This window comes from Pygocentrus nattereri, chromosome 9 (genome assembly GCF_015220715.1).
Source record: "Pygocentrus nattereri isolate fPygNat1 chromosome 9, fPygNat1.pri, whole genome shotgun sequence".
Classification (NCBI taxonomy): domain Eukaryota; kingdom Metazoa; phylum Chordata; class Actinopteri; order Characiformes; family Serrasalmidae; genus Pygocentrus; species Pygocentrus nattereri.
This window is the reverse complement of record NC_051219.1, coordinates 36,107,778-36,125,413: the sequence shown is the minus strand read 5'-3', so window position 1 is coordinate 36,125,413 and position 17,636 is coordinate 36,107,778. Positions and strand designations below refer to the sequence as shown.

Below are 17,636 nucleotides of genomic sequence, written 5' to 3'. Positions count from 1 at the left end.
TGAACTAATTGCACTAGCTGATATTTGGTTATTTTCCATGTAGGCCGAATAGTTATCAAGATTTACTTTCAGCACTGACATTAAACCTCAGAAGTGAACTGGAATATTTCTAGATGTACAGCATGGCGAGAAAATGTTCAGGGACCCAGTAAAAATTGATAAAAAGTTTGCCAAATATGTTTAATAAATTGGTGACAGAAATTTGAAATTACTTTATTACTTATTTTCTAAAAACACTGAATAAAAACAAAAAACAAATACTGCTTTATAAAGATATGGAGCATCAGCAATATAGCAGCAAACTTTCGTTCATGCTTCTGAAATGCTGTTCATGTAGCTCTGAAGGTTGAAGTGAGGATTAAAATTCCTTTGCCTGAGTTCTGCAAGGAAAGATTAGCTTTTGTTGTGTCTTTTTTTTTATGTGCAGTTGCAGCTGTGTGTCAGCATAAGTGTGTTCGTCTATCCTTTGTTTGCCAACTCTGGCTTAGTAGAGCGTCTTGTTGAACCTGTATGGTACCGTCATGTTGTACATCTGCAATATATGCATGGCATTCGAGGGCACTGGAAAGGAAATCTCAAAGCATACTCATTTTAACAAATTTAGCTTACTAAAAGATAAGATAAAAAGCAGCAAGGAGGGTTCTGCAGTTCTTGTGTTAATGGCCATGCCACGCTTGTGTTTTTCCACGTATATATCTTTTTAGATTAATTGAATTCTGTTCTTTTAAAAAGAACCTTAAAGGCAAAAAAGCTGCCAACGGCCTCATTGCTTTTAGTGTTCACCATGTAAGAGATCTTTAAAGGGGCTCTAGGATCTCTTTTCCGGGCCTCTTTAGCATTGATGAGATCTCAGATCATTTGTTGTTCTCATCACAACTCCTTTACATTTCAGAACCCAACTGGCTAAAGCTGAATTATGCATAGTGTTTATGTTCACTGCACAGCAGATCTGATTGACTGAGCCACTTTTGAGCACATGGTAAAATATTCCAGTAGCACATAGGTAATAAAACATTTAATGGTTACTGGTAATCAAAAAAATTAATTGATATGCAGTACCTCTATTGGGCTGAAATGACCTGGATCAGGTATTGGAGGAAAAAAGAACAAATCTTGACTGAAATATTACAGAATTGCTTGCAGTGCAACATCATGTAAAGCCGCTAATAGTCTGTGATTTTTACATGTACAGGACTGCACACCTGAGACATTCATATTACATAAGCTGTGGTCAGTAAGCATTAATTTGCTCCAAAAAACACTATTAAATTAAATCCACACAACATTAATACAACAAGTGTGTCAGTGTGTTCTTTGAACCATTTCCAACCTCCCCTCATGGACGCCCAGTATTATTTATAGCTGAACACCTGGTTTGAGTTGACCTGAGTTATGGACAGTTCACAACAGACGCATTTCTGGAGCATTTTTTTTAGTCGTCCGTCTGACACGACAGACACACTTAAATTGTAATCGTTTTTTTTTTTTTTTTTCCATGTGCAGAGCTTTTTTCAAACAGGCCTGTGAATGAAGAGATCCAGTCAAATCGCACACTTCCTATAGCATATCAAACTAAAGTGTCATGATCTTGTTGGCCTAGTAGCCTAGTTATCAAGCAGCTCCTGTGATGTCCTACCACTGTGACTGACAGGCAGGTGATATGAGCCTCTTATTGAACAGTGACATGGACATCGGTAAAAACATATAATGGTAAGATCACATAAATTGGACTATCTTTTTTGTGCTAGCAAGATTTAAAATTGCAATAAATCTAAATTGGAAAAAGAGCTGATATACCCACCTGAAGGGTTCACACCACGGAGTTTGAGACACACGGACGCTTGCACTTCACATACACTGACGTGCCATCTGGTGAGAATTGTGTGTCGTATGTCATTTGCCTAGGGTTTGTTTGTGGTGTTAAGTATTCCTTCCTGAAGAATAGTAGTGTGTGAGTGTTGTACTTGAATTATATTTCAGTAAAGGGCTTCATTTAAAAATATCTCATTTTGATGCTTAGTAGTTTTTAAAGGGTAAATATTTGACCTGTATGAGTATCGATACATTAAACTTAAGGTTTCATCATTACATCTCCATCATTCGGTGTGCTTTATTGCCTTGCTTGTGGGGAAAAAGACATAAATTTGTAAAAACTGTGGTGATGTGTGTACGGTTAGTGTTTGTGCATTACTATGAATGTGGAAGATGTCGAAGTCGCAGCTTACCGAGCTGCCAGGGTTTGTGCATCACTAGAACTGGTCTATGAATGTGGGAGATGTTCAGTGAGAGGCAAGTTCACAAAGCTGCCGCTGATGTTTGTGCTCCGTCCGTGATGGTCTAATAATAAGGCTGGTGAGTAGCTTTAAACCCGTGAGGAGGGGGAGAGGGGGGCGACTGGCTGAAAGCGGGGTTGCTCAGTGCTCGCTGCCAGGTCGTGTGTGTGGGTTCCCCCTTTACGGCGCCCCACCGACCCCCTCCCCTCCCCTCCTCCTCACTCCCTCCCCCCCTCTGTGTGGCTGAGGCGCGAGAAGCGGGGATGGAGCGCGGCTGCAGCGCGCGTGCCTGCCTCTGCCTGCGCGCGGGGTCGCGGCACATGCTCAGTGCTGCACGGCGGAACGGGAACTCCGCGCGCCGTCCGCGAGCCTGAGGTCACGGCACAGGCTCAGTGCTCAGCCTCCATTTTGAGCTGCCTGCAAAAAAGAAAAAGAGGATAAACACACACACACACAGGTGGGAGAAGGAGGAGAGCTCCTCTGCTCCAGAAGCCAGAAGCCCCATGTCAGACATGGACGACCTGTTCAGCCCGCGGAGGTAATGTGAGCTTCACCTGTTAACACGGGAACCGGTAACGGGAACGTTAGCTCTTCGCTTTGGCACCGCAGTGTTGTGGCTATGCGTTTTAGCTTTGCCGTGAAGGGTTGAGGCGGGTTAGGTTGTTGTCGCTGTCCGGTTTCTCGGTGTGGTTCTGTCACGTCAAAACGGCTAAGCTAGCATTTGATGTGCTTTGTAACGCTAAGCTAGCGCCTCGCAGCTGCCCGTTCACTGTCTGCATGGCGTTTTATACTTCGGTCAGGGCTGTTCTTTTATCCGACGCTTCGTCTAAGTACAACTACTTTTCCTCCCGATGCTGAGACCGAGGCTGCTAATTCGCCAGCTTCTTGCGCCAATTTTACGTTCCACCTTAAATGCTGCAGCAGTTACATTCTGGCGCCTGAAGCCTCTAGACCGCAACTGACACACAGTTTAAGGTGGAACGGGGAATTCGAAGAGGTCGCCCGCTCCAGCCTGCTCTTTCCCCCAGTTGTTTTGGAAACTGTAGAAGCCAGAGCTGGTCGCGACTCCATTTTGCAGTGCCTGCGTGTTTACAGTGGAGCTGACATGGCGCAGGAGTCTGTGTCCACAGACATAACACTACTTTGGGAGTAACGCGCCGGGTTTGCTCCTCTTTTGCTTTAGTAAATAAAGTTGGGACGTTCGCCGCGTTTCTCTGTGTTATGACAGTGTAGCAGGCATGCGAGGATTGGACGGTATTGATGGAGGGGGCGGGGTCACCTTTGATTGCTGCGCTCGTGCTTGAGTTACATTGTGTACAATGTGTGGCTTGTTTTCGTCTCTTCACCATGGGCTAAAAACTGGGCCGTGTGAATCAATGTACAAGAAAATGCACAACTCCTGTTCTGTTATCATACGCTTTGGATTCATTGAACAAGATGCTGTAGTTTAGGAGGATTCATGTTTGTCTGTAGTGTATGTGTGAGTAAATAGTGTCATATCTTCCTTGTTGTTTTAGCTGTCAGTTATTTTGTGAGATGCGCCAATATGAGAATTGTCAGCTCTTGCTGAAATCTGATATTTTCATGCCTCTATATGCCAATAAAATATATAAGCATTTACAGACTAGAAACCAGGGCTGCACGTACCTGGATTAACATGGTGAAATTACTCATTTCCGGAGCATTATAAATGCAATAAAATGCCCTGATTTTTAGTATAGTAGTCTGGCAGTGTAAATGTTCTGTTGGTGAGAAATACAGTAAACAAGTCTGATCCCAATTTATTTTTAAAGCTGTTTTCTGCTGATACTGATTTGAATCTTATAACCATTCTTAGTGTTTTTGCAGTTGAAATCGTTTATATTTGCTTATGCAGTGACGTGAGCCCTACTTCTGTAATATTAATGTTCTGAACTGTTGTGGCGGGCAGCGCGGTGGCGTGGTGGGTAGCGCTGTCGCCTCACGGCGAGGAGGGTTCGATTCACCGGCCGGGTGACCGGGGTCCTCTCTGTGTGGAGTTTGCATGTTCTCCCCGTGTCTGCATTTGTTTCCTCCGAGTTCTCCGGTTTCCTCCCACAGTCCAAAGACAGTCAGCCAATTGGACATGCTAAATTGCCCTTAGGTGTGAGTGTGAGTGACCTTCCGCCCGATGACTGCTGGGATAGGCTCCAGCACCCCCCTGCGACCCTGATGGAGAAGCGGCCTGGAAAATGGATGGATGGATGGATGGACTGTTGTGGCAATTTGAGGACAGCACATCTAAAAGAACATGAAGTAGTTTAGACTTATGCATGTACAGTTCTGTTTTTTTTGTCAGTAAACTGTGTAACCCATGTTGTAGCCCAAGTTTCTTTATAACAGTAAATAAGAATGTTCAGCAGGTCACATTTCTGGCACATTGTAGAAACTGGGATAAGTTGACCTAGTTTCAAGGTTCTGTTGCTGAAATACACAAAGTGCATCAATACGGTTTTCTCTGCTGAATGAATAATCAAGTCCTTGTTTCTTTGTGGGCTTATTGGAGCAAATCTTTTAAAAGTAATGGCCATGTCCCATTTTTTTAATGTAAGATATATAAAATATATAATGCACAATTTTTTTTGTTTTTCTTCATATTTCAGAATGGTTCCTTCCGAAGTACTCAGGGCACTTTTGGTGTTGGATTGTAAATATGTGTTATCACAGCAGCCAACTGGGGTACACGGCTGTTCATGGGGCTTGACTGTTTTACTGCTGTGATTATTTTTGTCCTGGCTGTTAAATTAAATGCAATCCTATAGCCTGTTTGCTTGTCTTATTTTTGTGCTAAGGTACTTGGAACAGTCAATTTGCTATTTGAACTGAATGTTGTGAATTTATCTTCTACAGCTCAGCATGGCTGCCTGTAGATCACTTTCCCCTGCTTCAGTGTACAGTGCTACTTAACTTAGACTTGCCAAAGTGGCAGAACATTCGGGAACTTTACGGCTCAAATAAATGCTTTCGCTTTGACCTTACTGTGGAAATCTGGTTTTGAACAAGGAGTCAATCTCCCTTGCCTCGCTTTTTATTTTCGTTGGAGCTGTGTGTCTCATTTTAAGAGCAGGGTGACTCCACAGAATAAGATTTAGACTCTCAAAACTTGGAACAACTAATCCTCTGACTAATCTTGAAGTTGAGAGTAGCAGTTGTGAGCACTGTGGGTTCTGTCTGTGCCATGCATCTGCCTGCCATATTGGTTTCTGTGTGGAATTTCCTCTGTTTACAGTGCTTATGTTTTCTGTCAGAATTTAGTGACCAGGGCTGCAGGCAGAGGGAGTGTTTATTAAATGTACCCTGAAGGAGGGCTGTGATTTGAGGACCTGAATGGCTACCAGAGGCCCTAACCCCCGAACCCCACCCTCACCGCTTTCCAGCCAGGTTCAGGCCGACAGCCCGGTGATGGAGCACGCGCTGCTCTGGACGCAAATCATAGTGACAGTTTCTGGGCGCGCTGCGCGCCCGGCTATATGAAAATCGGCGCCGTTGCCGTGGCAACGGAGAGGGAAAGGCTTTTCAAAGGGAACATCTTGTCATTTTCTTTAATCCACTGCAGCTGGAGATCGGAACACTATTATTAAATTGTAGTTGCCATGGTTACGGAGGGGGGGGTGGGTTTGTATCAGCAGCCATTTCAGGGTTTCTCTCCCCTCATATCATCAGGCCTTTTGGGGGCTGTTGTACTGTACCTCTGCATGAACAATGAGACACATCATCCCTGTCTCTTGCCGCCTTTGTCCCTTTGTTTAGCTCTTCTGGTTTTCGAATATATTGTCCCCACACTGTGCCCATTATATTTAACTGTGTTAATGTGCACTTCTGGAACAGCTGTTTACGTAAATATGGACATCATTTGACGGTCATTTTCCAGTATTTTTTTCTGTGCATGAACATCAGGCTTTGGGCTGTAAGTAACAGAGCTTTGTTCACGGCATCCTACATGTGATTATTCTCTTATCCTGCTAGCATTATCACTTGCGCTGCTGGATGACAGAAAAATGGAAGTGTATCTGTTGAATTGTTGAATTGTGTCTGCATACCTAAACTGAATAAATGTACTAGGCATTTTGTTTTCATTGTTGCCTGAAATTTTTTTTCTTTTCTTTTCTAGGCGGTTAAACAGCACACAAGGGGAGATTCGAGTAGGACCCAGTCACCAGGTATGCACTGTTTGAATAATAAACACGCTACCTGAAACTCTGCTTACCCACTGGAGATATGATACATGCAGATAATACTAGCTGTGTACGGGTGCTGGGCTGGAATACTTAACATGAGCATTGCTACCTTAAAGCCTTACTTGACTGACAAGCACAGGCTTAACATAAATGTTTCCACGTTATACAGTACTATACTCGGCACCCTTGCACTCAGAAATAAAGACTAAAATACAGCCGTTTATGCAGGGTTAATGGGGTTTCTTCTGCAGTGAAATGAAATTCATATACTTTCTGTAAGTAGGCCTGCAATTGAAAAGGGTTTGACAGCCGCACACGCTTGGCGATGTTTAGTGGAAATTAAATGTGGTTGCAGTGGTTTTAAATTGAAAGTGTGAGCAAAAATGGCAGACGATGAAAAAGATTGAATATCACCCGCAATTACTGTCATAGCCTTCATAGTGCATTTCCTTCCGAACATACATCAGAGTGTTCTCATGTGGAATGATTACAGCGGCAGGTCCTCCGCTCAGGACTGTTTTAAAAGACTTCAAATGGACTATGTGATCTTAAAGTACTAGAGAGAAGGCTTAGGCTGACTAGTGGTCCATGGAATCAGAGCAAGCCATTTAACAGCAGTAATTTAAGACGTCCTTTAATCACTAAAGGAGATCATGCAAGCAGTTATTGCAGTACTAATTTTGCATTGAAAAATTATTTGTGTCGCTGTTCTGTTGAGATCACAATTCCATAGTAAGATATTTTTAGGTCCCAGATATTTTGCAAAATGTCTTATAAAAGACTTGTCTAGCAGATAATGTTTTTTTTTGTTTTTTTTTTTTTTTGTTTTTTTAAGTCCAGGGCTGGATGTAGGGGCCATTTGAAACTACATCTTCCTTAGTAATATCATAATAAGCCTTGTAGGATTGCTGTTATCAATTACATTCATCGGCATTGCTGTTGGTGATTTATTGAATTGTGAACTTAAGTATGTGCTTCACAGTGCACAGTAGAAAAAGGACGCTTGTTAAGAAATAAGTCACTATCTGCTTGCAATACAGTGTCTTCCTGGAACGCTTAATTTATTATTTATTATTATGGAATGGATAACAAAACTATAACAACGACTGATCATGCCCTTACCTGGTTATGCAAGAGTTCTATCTTCTAAAATGTCAAAATGCAGAAAGCAAGGATAGCTGAAAAAGATCATGTCTACATTACTTACATTATAATTACTCACAAATGTTAAATCGCATGGGATATTTCTGCCTCCTGCCTCTACATACAGAAGAATGTAGTTGGTTTATTTTGCTGTAAATTATTCAAGCTGGGGTTTTGTAAAATTAATCAGCCCTGATTGTTTGCAGTTTCCAGTGGTTGGGCAGTTGGTCTGCCACATGCTGTATATGAAACAGATTTAGAAATGTGATATTTAGCAGTAGCTGCTTGTAGTGTGACAACCACTCTCTTTCCAAACAGGCCAAGCTCCCAGAGCTGCAGCCCTTTCCCTCTCCTGGAGGCCAGCCTGTGACTGAGAATGAAGAGCTGGTGTGGATGCCTGGGGTCAATGACTGTGACCTGCTCATGTATCTGCGGGCAGCCAGGTGAGCAGCTATGATCCTGCTGTCAGAGACATCATTATATTAAACAAACCACCTAAAAATACTTTTACCAAACTTACCAACAGCTTTTTTTACCTTTCTGTACGAATATGCTGCTGTGTAATTTGATCAACTGAAATGCAGTAGTTTTGTGGCATAGTCATGTGGAGCTGTTACTGTATCTTCACTGAATCTCTGCACATCTGTGTAGGAGCATGGCAGCATTTGCGGGGATGTGTGATGGCGGGTCAACAGAGGATGGGTGCCTTGCTGCCTCACGTGATGACACTACACTCAATGCATTAAACACTGTAAGTCAGCAGTTTCAGTTGCATTCAAAATTGTTTCAACTTTAATACCAACAAAATGTTGATTGTTGTTGACCTCTCTGTTATCTGTTTATTTACATAAAAAGAAAACTTAGTAATTGGTGCTGTAGCATGTAACAAATATCATCCCAGAAAATAATCAACGTTCTGAGAAACACAATAAATATTAAAATGATAAAGTTTTCCTGCTGTATAAGCTCCACACATTAGCATTCCTCTTCCTCACTCCTGCATAGCAGATGGATTTATTACTAATTGCATTTAGCCCATTGGTTGCAATAAAAAATAGCTCAGATCCCAGGTATTCTAATATAACAGCCCAAACACAACAGAGCATTGGCATTGCTATCACCATAAATTTAATCCATTGTCAGCATTATTCTACAGTTTTATGAGGTATAAAAACATAACTCTATTAGTATGTCATTGAAATGGCCAGGGTAGGTATTGCAGCTCAGTCTGAGCCCGCTCACTCAAGTGTTTTATGTAGATGACAAATGCATTCCGGTCTGCTCTACTCAACAAGTTTTAGTCTCCAGTTCAAATGTTGTTCCTTAAAAAGTGCTGCCTGTGCTGAGCATTTCAGTGTCCTTATTTTCACTGTAATGTCTGGAAAGAGAAAACGGCACATTTTGACTGTGTCAATAGTTATTTCAGTTGTATGTATAACAACTGATTAGGGTTTGATGAGTTTAGGTTTTCATATGACACAATTAAAAATAATGATCTTATTTGGCATATTTACTATTGAGCTTCTGAAGCGCACATTTAAGAAAAATGCCAGAATAATGGAAAAAATTAATATGCAGTGCCAAAGTTTATTACTGTGTGTGTGCATGCGCATACATATATATATATATATATATATATATATATATAAAATCAAGTGTGTGTGTGTGTGTGTGTGTATATAATAAAATAGAGACACACACACACACACATATAGTAGTACACATGTAGCAAATGTAGTTGAAAAAAGGCCCTTTATGCTGATTAGCTGTTCAGTTCCCACAGTGACATTTGTTTCAGTGTAAAGCTACACTGCATAATAGGGTTTCTGAGCTCTGCTGCCAATGAACCATTCTCTGTCAGCAAGTTTAATTTCTCTGTTCCAGAATAAGTTCCAATAATTACTCCTAGGCTACAATCCCTGTCTCATCAGCAACGTAATGTTGTACTAAATTAGTCGTACCACATTGTTTTAGCGTGATTCAGATGTTTGTCATAATTTGACTATGGAAAATCATTCTGGAAAGCCCAAAGGAAACAATTAAGTCAACCCAATTAGTCCGAGTTAGAAAAAGTGTAAAATGTAAATGTGAATGTTCAGTTGGCAGGTTTTGTAAGGATGTGACCACAGACATCAAAAGGATGCATTTTCTCTGATTTTGATCATGGGAAAGAGTTTAAGGACATGAGACTACGAGAACTTTGTGTCCAAGCAGAAGTCATTACTTGTGTTGAGGGAAAACAAAAAAAAATCTTAAATTATATAACCTTTTACATTCCGGTGGCAGCTCAGTGTGTGTTACAGACAGGTGATAAAGCATAACAGGAATCATATAAGAAAGTGGCATACGTTTAAAAAATGTTTCTTAAAAGTAAGCACCGAATGTTGACAGTCTAATAAAATAAAAAACAAAAGGTAGAACTGAGTTCCACAGTTTAAAAGATAATATCTCATAAAACGTAACATAAACAGACAGACATTCAGTGATGTAAGCAGGAGGTTTAAGGTCATTTAGAGCTTTAAAAACTAACAGCAGAACTTTTAACATTTATCCTGAAAGACACAGGTAGCCAGTGCAGTTCTTTCAAAATGGGAGTTATGTGATCTCTCTTTTTAGTTTTTGTTAGTATCTGTGCTGCTGTGCTTTGCACGAGTTGTAGAGGAGGTATGATTTCTTAGGAAGCCCAGTAAGTAGAACATTACTGTTATTAACTCTGTAAGAAATGCATGAACAAGATTCTCTTTGTCACTGAGATGGAAAAGGCCAAACTTTAGCAATATTTGTCAAATGCTAATAAGCTATTTTGAATAGTGACTGCCTATACATTTAGGAAGAAGCAGAGCTCAGAGTCTAAGATTACACTCAGATTTTGTACTTCAGAAGTTTGGTTTAGTATATAAAGCTAAATAACCAAGCTTCTCCTAAAGCAGCTTTCTGTGAGTTTTAGTACCAAGGTTCAGCATTTTAGTTTTTTATGGTTCATTTGTAAAATGGTTTAAATATGTTTTAAACCATTTTAAAACTGTGCCTGAGAGGCCAACCCAGTATTCAAGAATTGGGGATTAGAATCTTGTGATCACAGTACCAAAAGCTGTACTAAAATCCAATAAGGCCAGAATTGGAGGATTTTGTTGGTCAGCAATGAGCCTGAGGTCCTTAACATGATCCAGTGCTGTCTCAGTATTGTGGTTGGATCCAAATCCTTTCAACTTCTCACATAACTTATATACACATTTAAATGTTTGACAACAATTTATTCTAAGACTTTGCTTAAAAGGAAGGTTAGAAATTGGTCTAAAAATATTTAATAAGGAACGAACTGTGATCCATCTGGAAAAGCACCTGTTGACCAAACTGTTTACAGTAGTAAAAACATCACTTTGAACATAATCAAAACCCATCCTAAAGAGAGAGATATAAACAGGGTCAGGATCACATGTGGATGAACTTAATGTTTATAATGGTTGTAAGCTCCTGATAATTGATAACAGGGAAAGATGTTACTGGTCATCAGTAAAATGTGGCTTATCAGGAAGGATATAGGAGCTTGTTTTAGTTAGCAGAGCTATGATCTGTCTTGTCAAGACTATTTTAATTTTATAAAATGTCTGCTTGGCACTCATTCAAGGCAAAGCTTACTGAGGAAAAAATACTCTGACTCATGAACACTTTGACCAGTTCTTGCAAAACGTTTTTATATTTTAACATCATCATTTATGTGTCTGTGACACCTCTCAATTTTATCAATAAGGGGAGGAAATAACTCACAGGGAAATGACTCACAACAATCAAGAGTTCAGTCAAGTACATATTTTACGTTTTGTATTGCTGTGCTGGCCATTAAAAAGGTTACTAAGGACAACTCTGCACTGGTGTGCACACATCTACACTCTTCTAGCTATTTTAAGCTCTAATGAGGTTGGCCACTGGGGGGCATTACTTATGTTCTAGAAGATCATTAGTAAATCCTAGAAGAAAACACTTTGAACTGGTCAACCTGAGCTAAAATGTAGTGATGTGAATATTTTATGTAAGCACGCAGACAGATATAGCTCATGGTTTAAACACTTTGAGTGGTTGATTGTGTTCAGGCTGTTCAGAAATTAAACCATGAAAATATCTTCTGATTGAGGAAACAGGTTTGCCTATACACACACGCTCTGGAATCACCTGGTGTCAATATATTAATATTGGCACTCTTAAGAAGCACATGGTGCTGAAATAGCAATGTAGTGAATATTAAAACTGGGCACATAATACAGTTCTAGTTGTAACACATTACAGTAACCTGTCTGTGCACACTAGTATGAAATGGGAAAAGCCTGGCAACAAGCATTAGTAGATAGAAATGGTGTTAAGACAGGTTACTGAAGTAGGCTACCATATATTGCCATATAAACATGACTGCATAGATAAAATAAATGAATCCAAGTATTATGTATATTAATTACAATTCAGCCAATTTGAACTGTCCACTCTTGTCCAAAATAAAAATCAGACTTTAGACATCCAGGTTTTTCTTCCAGTTATTCTGTTTTTTTTTTCCTCAGATATTCTGTCTGTTGTAGACTTAGTGGCCTGAAATAAACTAGTAAAAGTTGCCTTTTAGACATAGTAATAAAAAAGTAATTAGCCTCTGACCATAAGATTTTTTTTTGAGCAACATTAAAGATATCTTTTGAATGTCTCTCCCTTTTTCTTTCTTTCTTTCTTTCTTTCTTTCTTTCTTTGTTTCTTTCTTTGTTTCTTTCTTTCTTTAATTTATTAATTTTTTAAATAATTAAGCTGACCTTCCATGGCTGAGCTGTGCCAACTGGAAAAAGGGCAATGCGTCCTGGTCAATTAGGCATCCTCTAGCAGAGAGGCACAGTGAAATTAAATGTCCCTGGTAGGCTTCATGCCTAATTGAAGATAAAGAATAATTCTAGAAAATCTCTGTTATTTCTCACATTTGCTCATCTTCTCTAAAGTCCACCATAAACTGTTGGATGCTTGGAACACGGATATGTCTTGGGAAAGACCTATGCACTGAGAGCTACTGAAATAAGCTTACAAATTGGCACAGAGGAGCAGCATTGTGATGAGATGTAAGGTGTTTGAGAGAGCGAGAGGGGTGTAATTCATGGCTTCATTAAGCTACAGTGGACTGTAACTACTGAGCTTTTGCTGCAAGCTGAATTTATTGGGCTGCCCTGCTTTCCCAGCCGAAGAGCTAAAGAAAGGTATGCTAGCAGCAGCCTGCCTTTATAGAACAGCTGAGTATATGCTAATACTACCCTCATGAGTCCCACAGTGCATGGTGGCGATTTCCTCCCAGCTTCCCAAACAAAAGCGAACACAGCGAAAAAGCATGAACGAGTGAACTTGAAATGCAATAAACCTGGCAGTTCCATTTGGACTGAGGAGAGGAGAATGGAGAATTAATGCTGTCAGCAGTTCACCGTTTCTTGACCTTTTCCCCCTCATTCGCAATTCCAATGTGTTTTCGTAAAGCACGCTCAGCCTGATTCCTGCTTGCCTTTGACAGGCTGCTTTGTTTCAGCCTTGCATGTAATGATTGTTGATATTGACTTTGTATTGCGTGTTTGCCAAGGCAATGATCTGATTCTGCCCCCAAGACATCCTCTCATGTGAATTTACATACTGTGGCAGGAAAAGCTAACTTATGAGTTTGTATTGCACTGATGGTAGGTGTAATGGATAATAATTCAAGAATGTGTACAAAAAAACAAGTATCTTTTTATAAATTGCTTTGCAATTATTTTGACATTTATTTTCCTAGAATATTTTGAGAATAAAAGATTTCTGTAATGTTTCTGTATTTTTTTTGTGTTACTACTAGTTGTCTGCAGTCTAAACATATTTGGGCTCGGTGATTCAGTCTCCATCCGAGTCAGTTTCCTGGTTGTGAATATGTGGTGTGGATGGTTTCCTAGTGGCAGTTTATTTCTGGTTGTTTGAGTTGAGTCTCTCTGCTGCCACACTCTGCCCCATGCGTGGCAGTGGTCTGCTCAATACTTAATGGCTTTCGCATTTTCAGTCCAGCTGTCCAAACTCCACAGCTCTGATACGATTATAGGAAGCCAATCATACAGACTCCCCACACTTTTAGCCTACAGTACAAAAGGTTCAGAGAGAGAAACTCAACAAAGAGGATAAAAGGAGCATATTTTAAAAAGCTTGTGTAGTTTATTGCTTCAAATATGTGTTTACCTAGTCCCAACCCTCCTCTGTTTCCTGCAGCTACATGAGAGCAGCTACGATGCAGGGAAGGCCTTGCAACGGTTGGTGAAAAAGCCTGTGCCCAAGCTGATTGAGAAGTGCTGGTCCGAGGACGAAGTGGTAAGAGAACAGTTAACTTTGCTCTTTAAAAAGATAAGAGAGTGGGAGCTGTATTGCCTGCGGTTTGTATTCCACTGAAAAACACTCACTGGGTGAAGTCCTCCAGAGCAGGGCAGCTGCATCCTGTTTATGGCCTGTTGAATAAATCTTCACCGTGAAAGGGGGTGGGGGGTGGTGAGGAGAGAGTGTTCAGAGCATAAAGCCTGGGCCTGTTGTGTTCGCTCATGTTGGAGTTGAGAATTTGTCATCTGCTTAAAATACTCAACTTTTAATATTTGATTTAAAGTTGACTTACATTGTGATTTAGGGCTGAATTGCCTACTATTGAACCTAAGTGTATGAACAATTGTGACAGATAGGGTACCTTAATAGTTATCAGATGGGAGTTTTTACCTTGTTTTTACAAGGGTGTTAATGGTTTCTTAATAATTTGAGGCTTTATTTTTAAACCGCTTCCAGGTCGGTGCTTTTAAAAGTTCTCTAAAATGTGGTTTTGAGTCCACACCCAGTGTTACTGACTCATTCCATTCATAAAGAAAGGCCTAAAATACCCTCACTCTTCCCTCACTCTCTCCTGCTGCTTCTTAAAGCACAAGTCAGCGCATCTCTTAAAAATCTTACTTTCCGTCCACAACCTGGAAAGTACCTAAAATGTCCATTGTCAAAACGTGGAGAAAGTAGTTGCAAACTGCCTGAGATCTGGAGCTTATTTTTGTTCATTTCAGTATTTCATGCCATAATGAGTCTGAGCTAAAAGCTCAGAGATTTGGGGAAAATATCTAATTACAGTTTTTCTGAAAAGCATTGTGACTGTAATTTAAATTGTAATTATTTTATGTAAACTAAGAGAATTTTGACCGTTTTACTTTTACCATACAGTGCATCACAAACGTGAGTACACATTTCTGCAGATATTTAAGTATATCTTTTCATGGGACAGCATTGACAAAATGACACTTTGACACAATGAAAAGTAGTCTGTGTGCAGCTTATATAAGTGTAAATTTATTCTTCCCTCAAAATAACTCAACATACAGCCATTAATGTCTAAACCACCGGCAACAAAAGTGAGTAAACACCTTAGAGACAGTTCCTGAAGTGTCAATATTTTGTGTGGCCACCATTATTTTCCAGAACTACCTTAACTCTCCTGGGCATGGAGTTTACCAGAGCTTCACAGGTTGCCACTGGAATGCTTTTCCACTCCTCCATGACATCACAGAGCTGGTGGATATTCGAGACTTTGCGCTCCTCCACCTTCCGCTTGAGGATGCCCCAAAGATATTCTATTGGGTTTAGGTCTGGAGACATGCTTGGCCAGTCCATCACCTTTACCCTCAGCCTCTTCAATAAAGCAATGGTCATCTTAGGTGTGTTTGGGGTCATTATCATGCTGAAACACTGCCCTGCGACCCAGTTTCCGGCGGGAGGGGATCATGCTCTGCTTCAGTATTTCACAGTACATATTGTGGAGTTCATGTGTCCCTTAATGAAATGTAACTCCCCAACACCTGCTGCGCTCATGCAGCCCCAGACCATGACATTCCCACCACCATGCTTGACTGTAGGCATGACACACTTATCTTAGTACACCTCACCTGATTGCCGCCGCACATGCTTGAGACCATCTGAACCAAACAAATTAATCTTGGTCTCATCAGAGCATAGGACATGGTTCCAGTAATCCATGTCCTTTGTTGACATGTCTTCAGCAAACTGTTTGCGGGCTTTCTTGTGTACAGACTTCAGAAGAGGCTTCCTTCTGGGGTGACAGCCATGCAGACCAATTTGATGTAGTGTGCGGCGTATGGTCTGAGCACTGACAGGCTGACCCCCCACCTCTTCAATCTCTGCAGCAATGCTGACAGCACTCCTGCGCCGATCTTTCAAAGACAGCATTTGGATGTGACGTTGAGCACGTGCACTCAGCTTCTTTGGACGACCAACACGAGGTCTGTTCTGAGCTGACCCTGCTTTTTTAAAACGCTGGATGATCTTGGCCACTGTGCTGCAGCTCAGTTTCAGGGTGTTGGCAATCTTCTTGTAGCCTTGGCCATCTTCATGTAGCGCTACAATTCGTCTTTTAAGATCCTCAGAGAGTTCTTTGCCATGAGGTGCCATGTTGGAACTTTCAGTGACCAGTATGAGAGAGTGTGAGAGCTGTACTACAAATTTGAACACACCTGCTCCCTGTGCACACCTGAGACCTAGTAACACTAACGAGTCACATGACATTTTGGATGGAAAATGACAAGCAGTGCTTAATTTGGACATTTAGGGGTGTACTCACTTTTGTTGCCGGTGGTTCAGACATTAATGGCTGTATGTTGAGTTATTTTGAGGGAAGAATAAATTTACACTGTTATATAAGCTGCACAGAGACTACTTTTCATTGCCAAAGTGTTATTTTGTCAGTGTTGTCCCATGAAAAGATATAAATATCTGCAGAAATGTGAGGGCTGTACCCACTTTTGTGATACACTGTAAGTGAGCAGCAGTAAATGAAAAAAATCATTATTGTAAGTTGAGCTTTAGATTCCAAGTTTGAAGGGGAACATTCAGCCATTCAGAGTTGTTTGGTGTGAAAGGCTCTATTCTTGTGAAACTTGCTGAGTCAGAGTTGTTCACAGTGGTGGTGATAGGAACCAGACGTTTAAAGAGTTTAATGCCTCTAAAAGCTACGTGATATGGTTCCTGATGTCTGAGACATTGCTTTGATAGTTTTGTGGTGAAGTTTTGGCTTAAAATGCATTTGAATGTATTTATTCTCATCCATTTATGGCTACCTATTTCATCTTTATTAACATTACATGTAAAAACTCAGAAGACAAGGGTCGGTTCATGGGTGGTTATGATTAGTAAATAAAATCGCTATATTTGTATTGTAGATATTATGACCCGTGGTTCCTATCAGCAACTCTGTAACAAAATCAGTCAGAAAGAAAAATGACTGTTTACAACCTCTGATTTACCCACAGGCATTTTGAAAAAATGGTGCAAAAGTCTCAGCACTTCTATTTAAATTTACAGCTTTGTTTATTCTATAAGCTTTTTACTTATGACAGATACCTATGGTGTTTTATGTGAGTGGCCACAAACCTGATTGCCAGAATATTGCTTTTTCTGGCTTTGTGAATGTAGTTTTCCAAATGGTCAGTTAGTTGTAATTGTTTTGTCATGTGGATGTTATTTGGTCTCTTCTGATTGGTCGACTTTGGTCTACATCTATAGGCATTTTGCATTACTGGTTAAAATGTTCCCCAGCTCTAGCTGAAGGAGAACTTTTAAGCTTGGTGATTAACCATGATGGTGTCATTTGAATAAAGTCAAGGCCAGAGGCAGAACTGCTGTTAATTGAAACGGATTAAATCTTGCGTCGTTTCCCAAACTCATTATTTATGGGGTATACTTATGCATGCTAGCTAAGGGCAGACTCCAGTGCTGGCTGTCTCTGCATGTGTGCAAGCAGGTATCACCAGAAGAGCTTGCGATAAGTCTCTTTAGAAAAGTGCTATCTTTTAGATGATGGCTATCGACTTTGTCAATAATCTCAATAATTCTTCCATCCTCTCCGGAGGCAATGTGGAAAAATGTGTGTAATATTAATGGTGCCAGCGAGCCCATTAAAAAGGATCAATTACTTTGCATTGTTATTTATTGATTGAGAGTTGGGTGTTGCAAG

At 40.5% G+C, this 17,636-nt stretch overlaps 1 protein-coding gene across 5 annotated transcripts in view; it reads left to right on the top strand.

The window, feature by feature from the left end:
- rerea (arginine-glutamic acid dipeptide (RE) repeats a) overlaps positions 1-17,636 on the top strand; it is a 185,438-nt gene that overhangs the window by 143,593 nt on the left and 24,209 nt on the right. For 3 of the 5 annotated variants that reach the window (XM_037541123.1, XM_017709345.2, XM_017709337.2), the window contains exons 7-10: positions 6,403-6,451; positions 7,931-8,055; positions 8,264-8,363; positions 13,856-13,954. In XM_037541123.1, coding sequence (XP_037397020.1) covers positions 6,403-6,451; positions 7,931-8,055; positions 8,264-8,363; positions 13,856-13,954 — 373 coding nt within the window. Of the gene's footprint in view, positions 1-2,560; positions 2,812-6,402; positions 6,452-7,930; positions 8,056-8,263; positions 8,364-13,855; positions 13,955-17,636 lie in introns of those variants that run through there. The other 2 variants (XM_017709372.2, XM_017709364.2) reach the window with 2 other exon arrangements.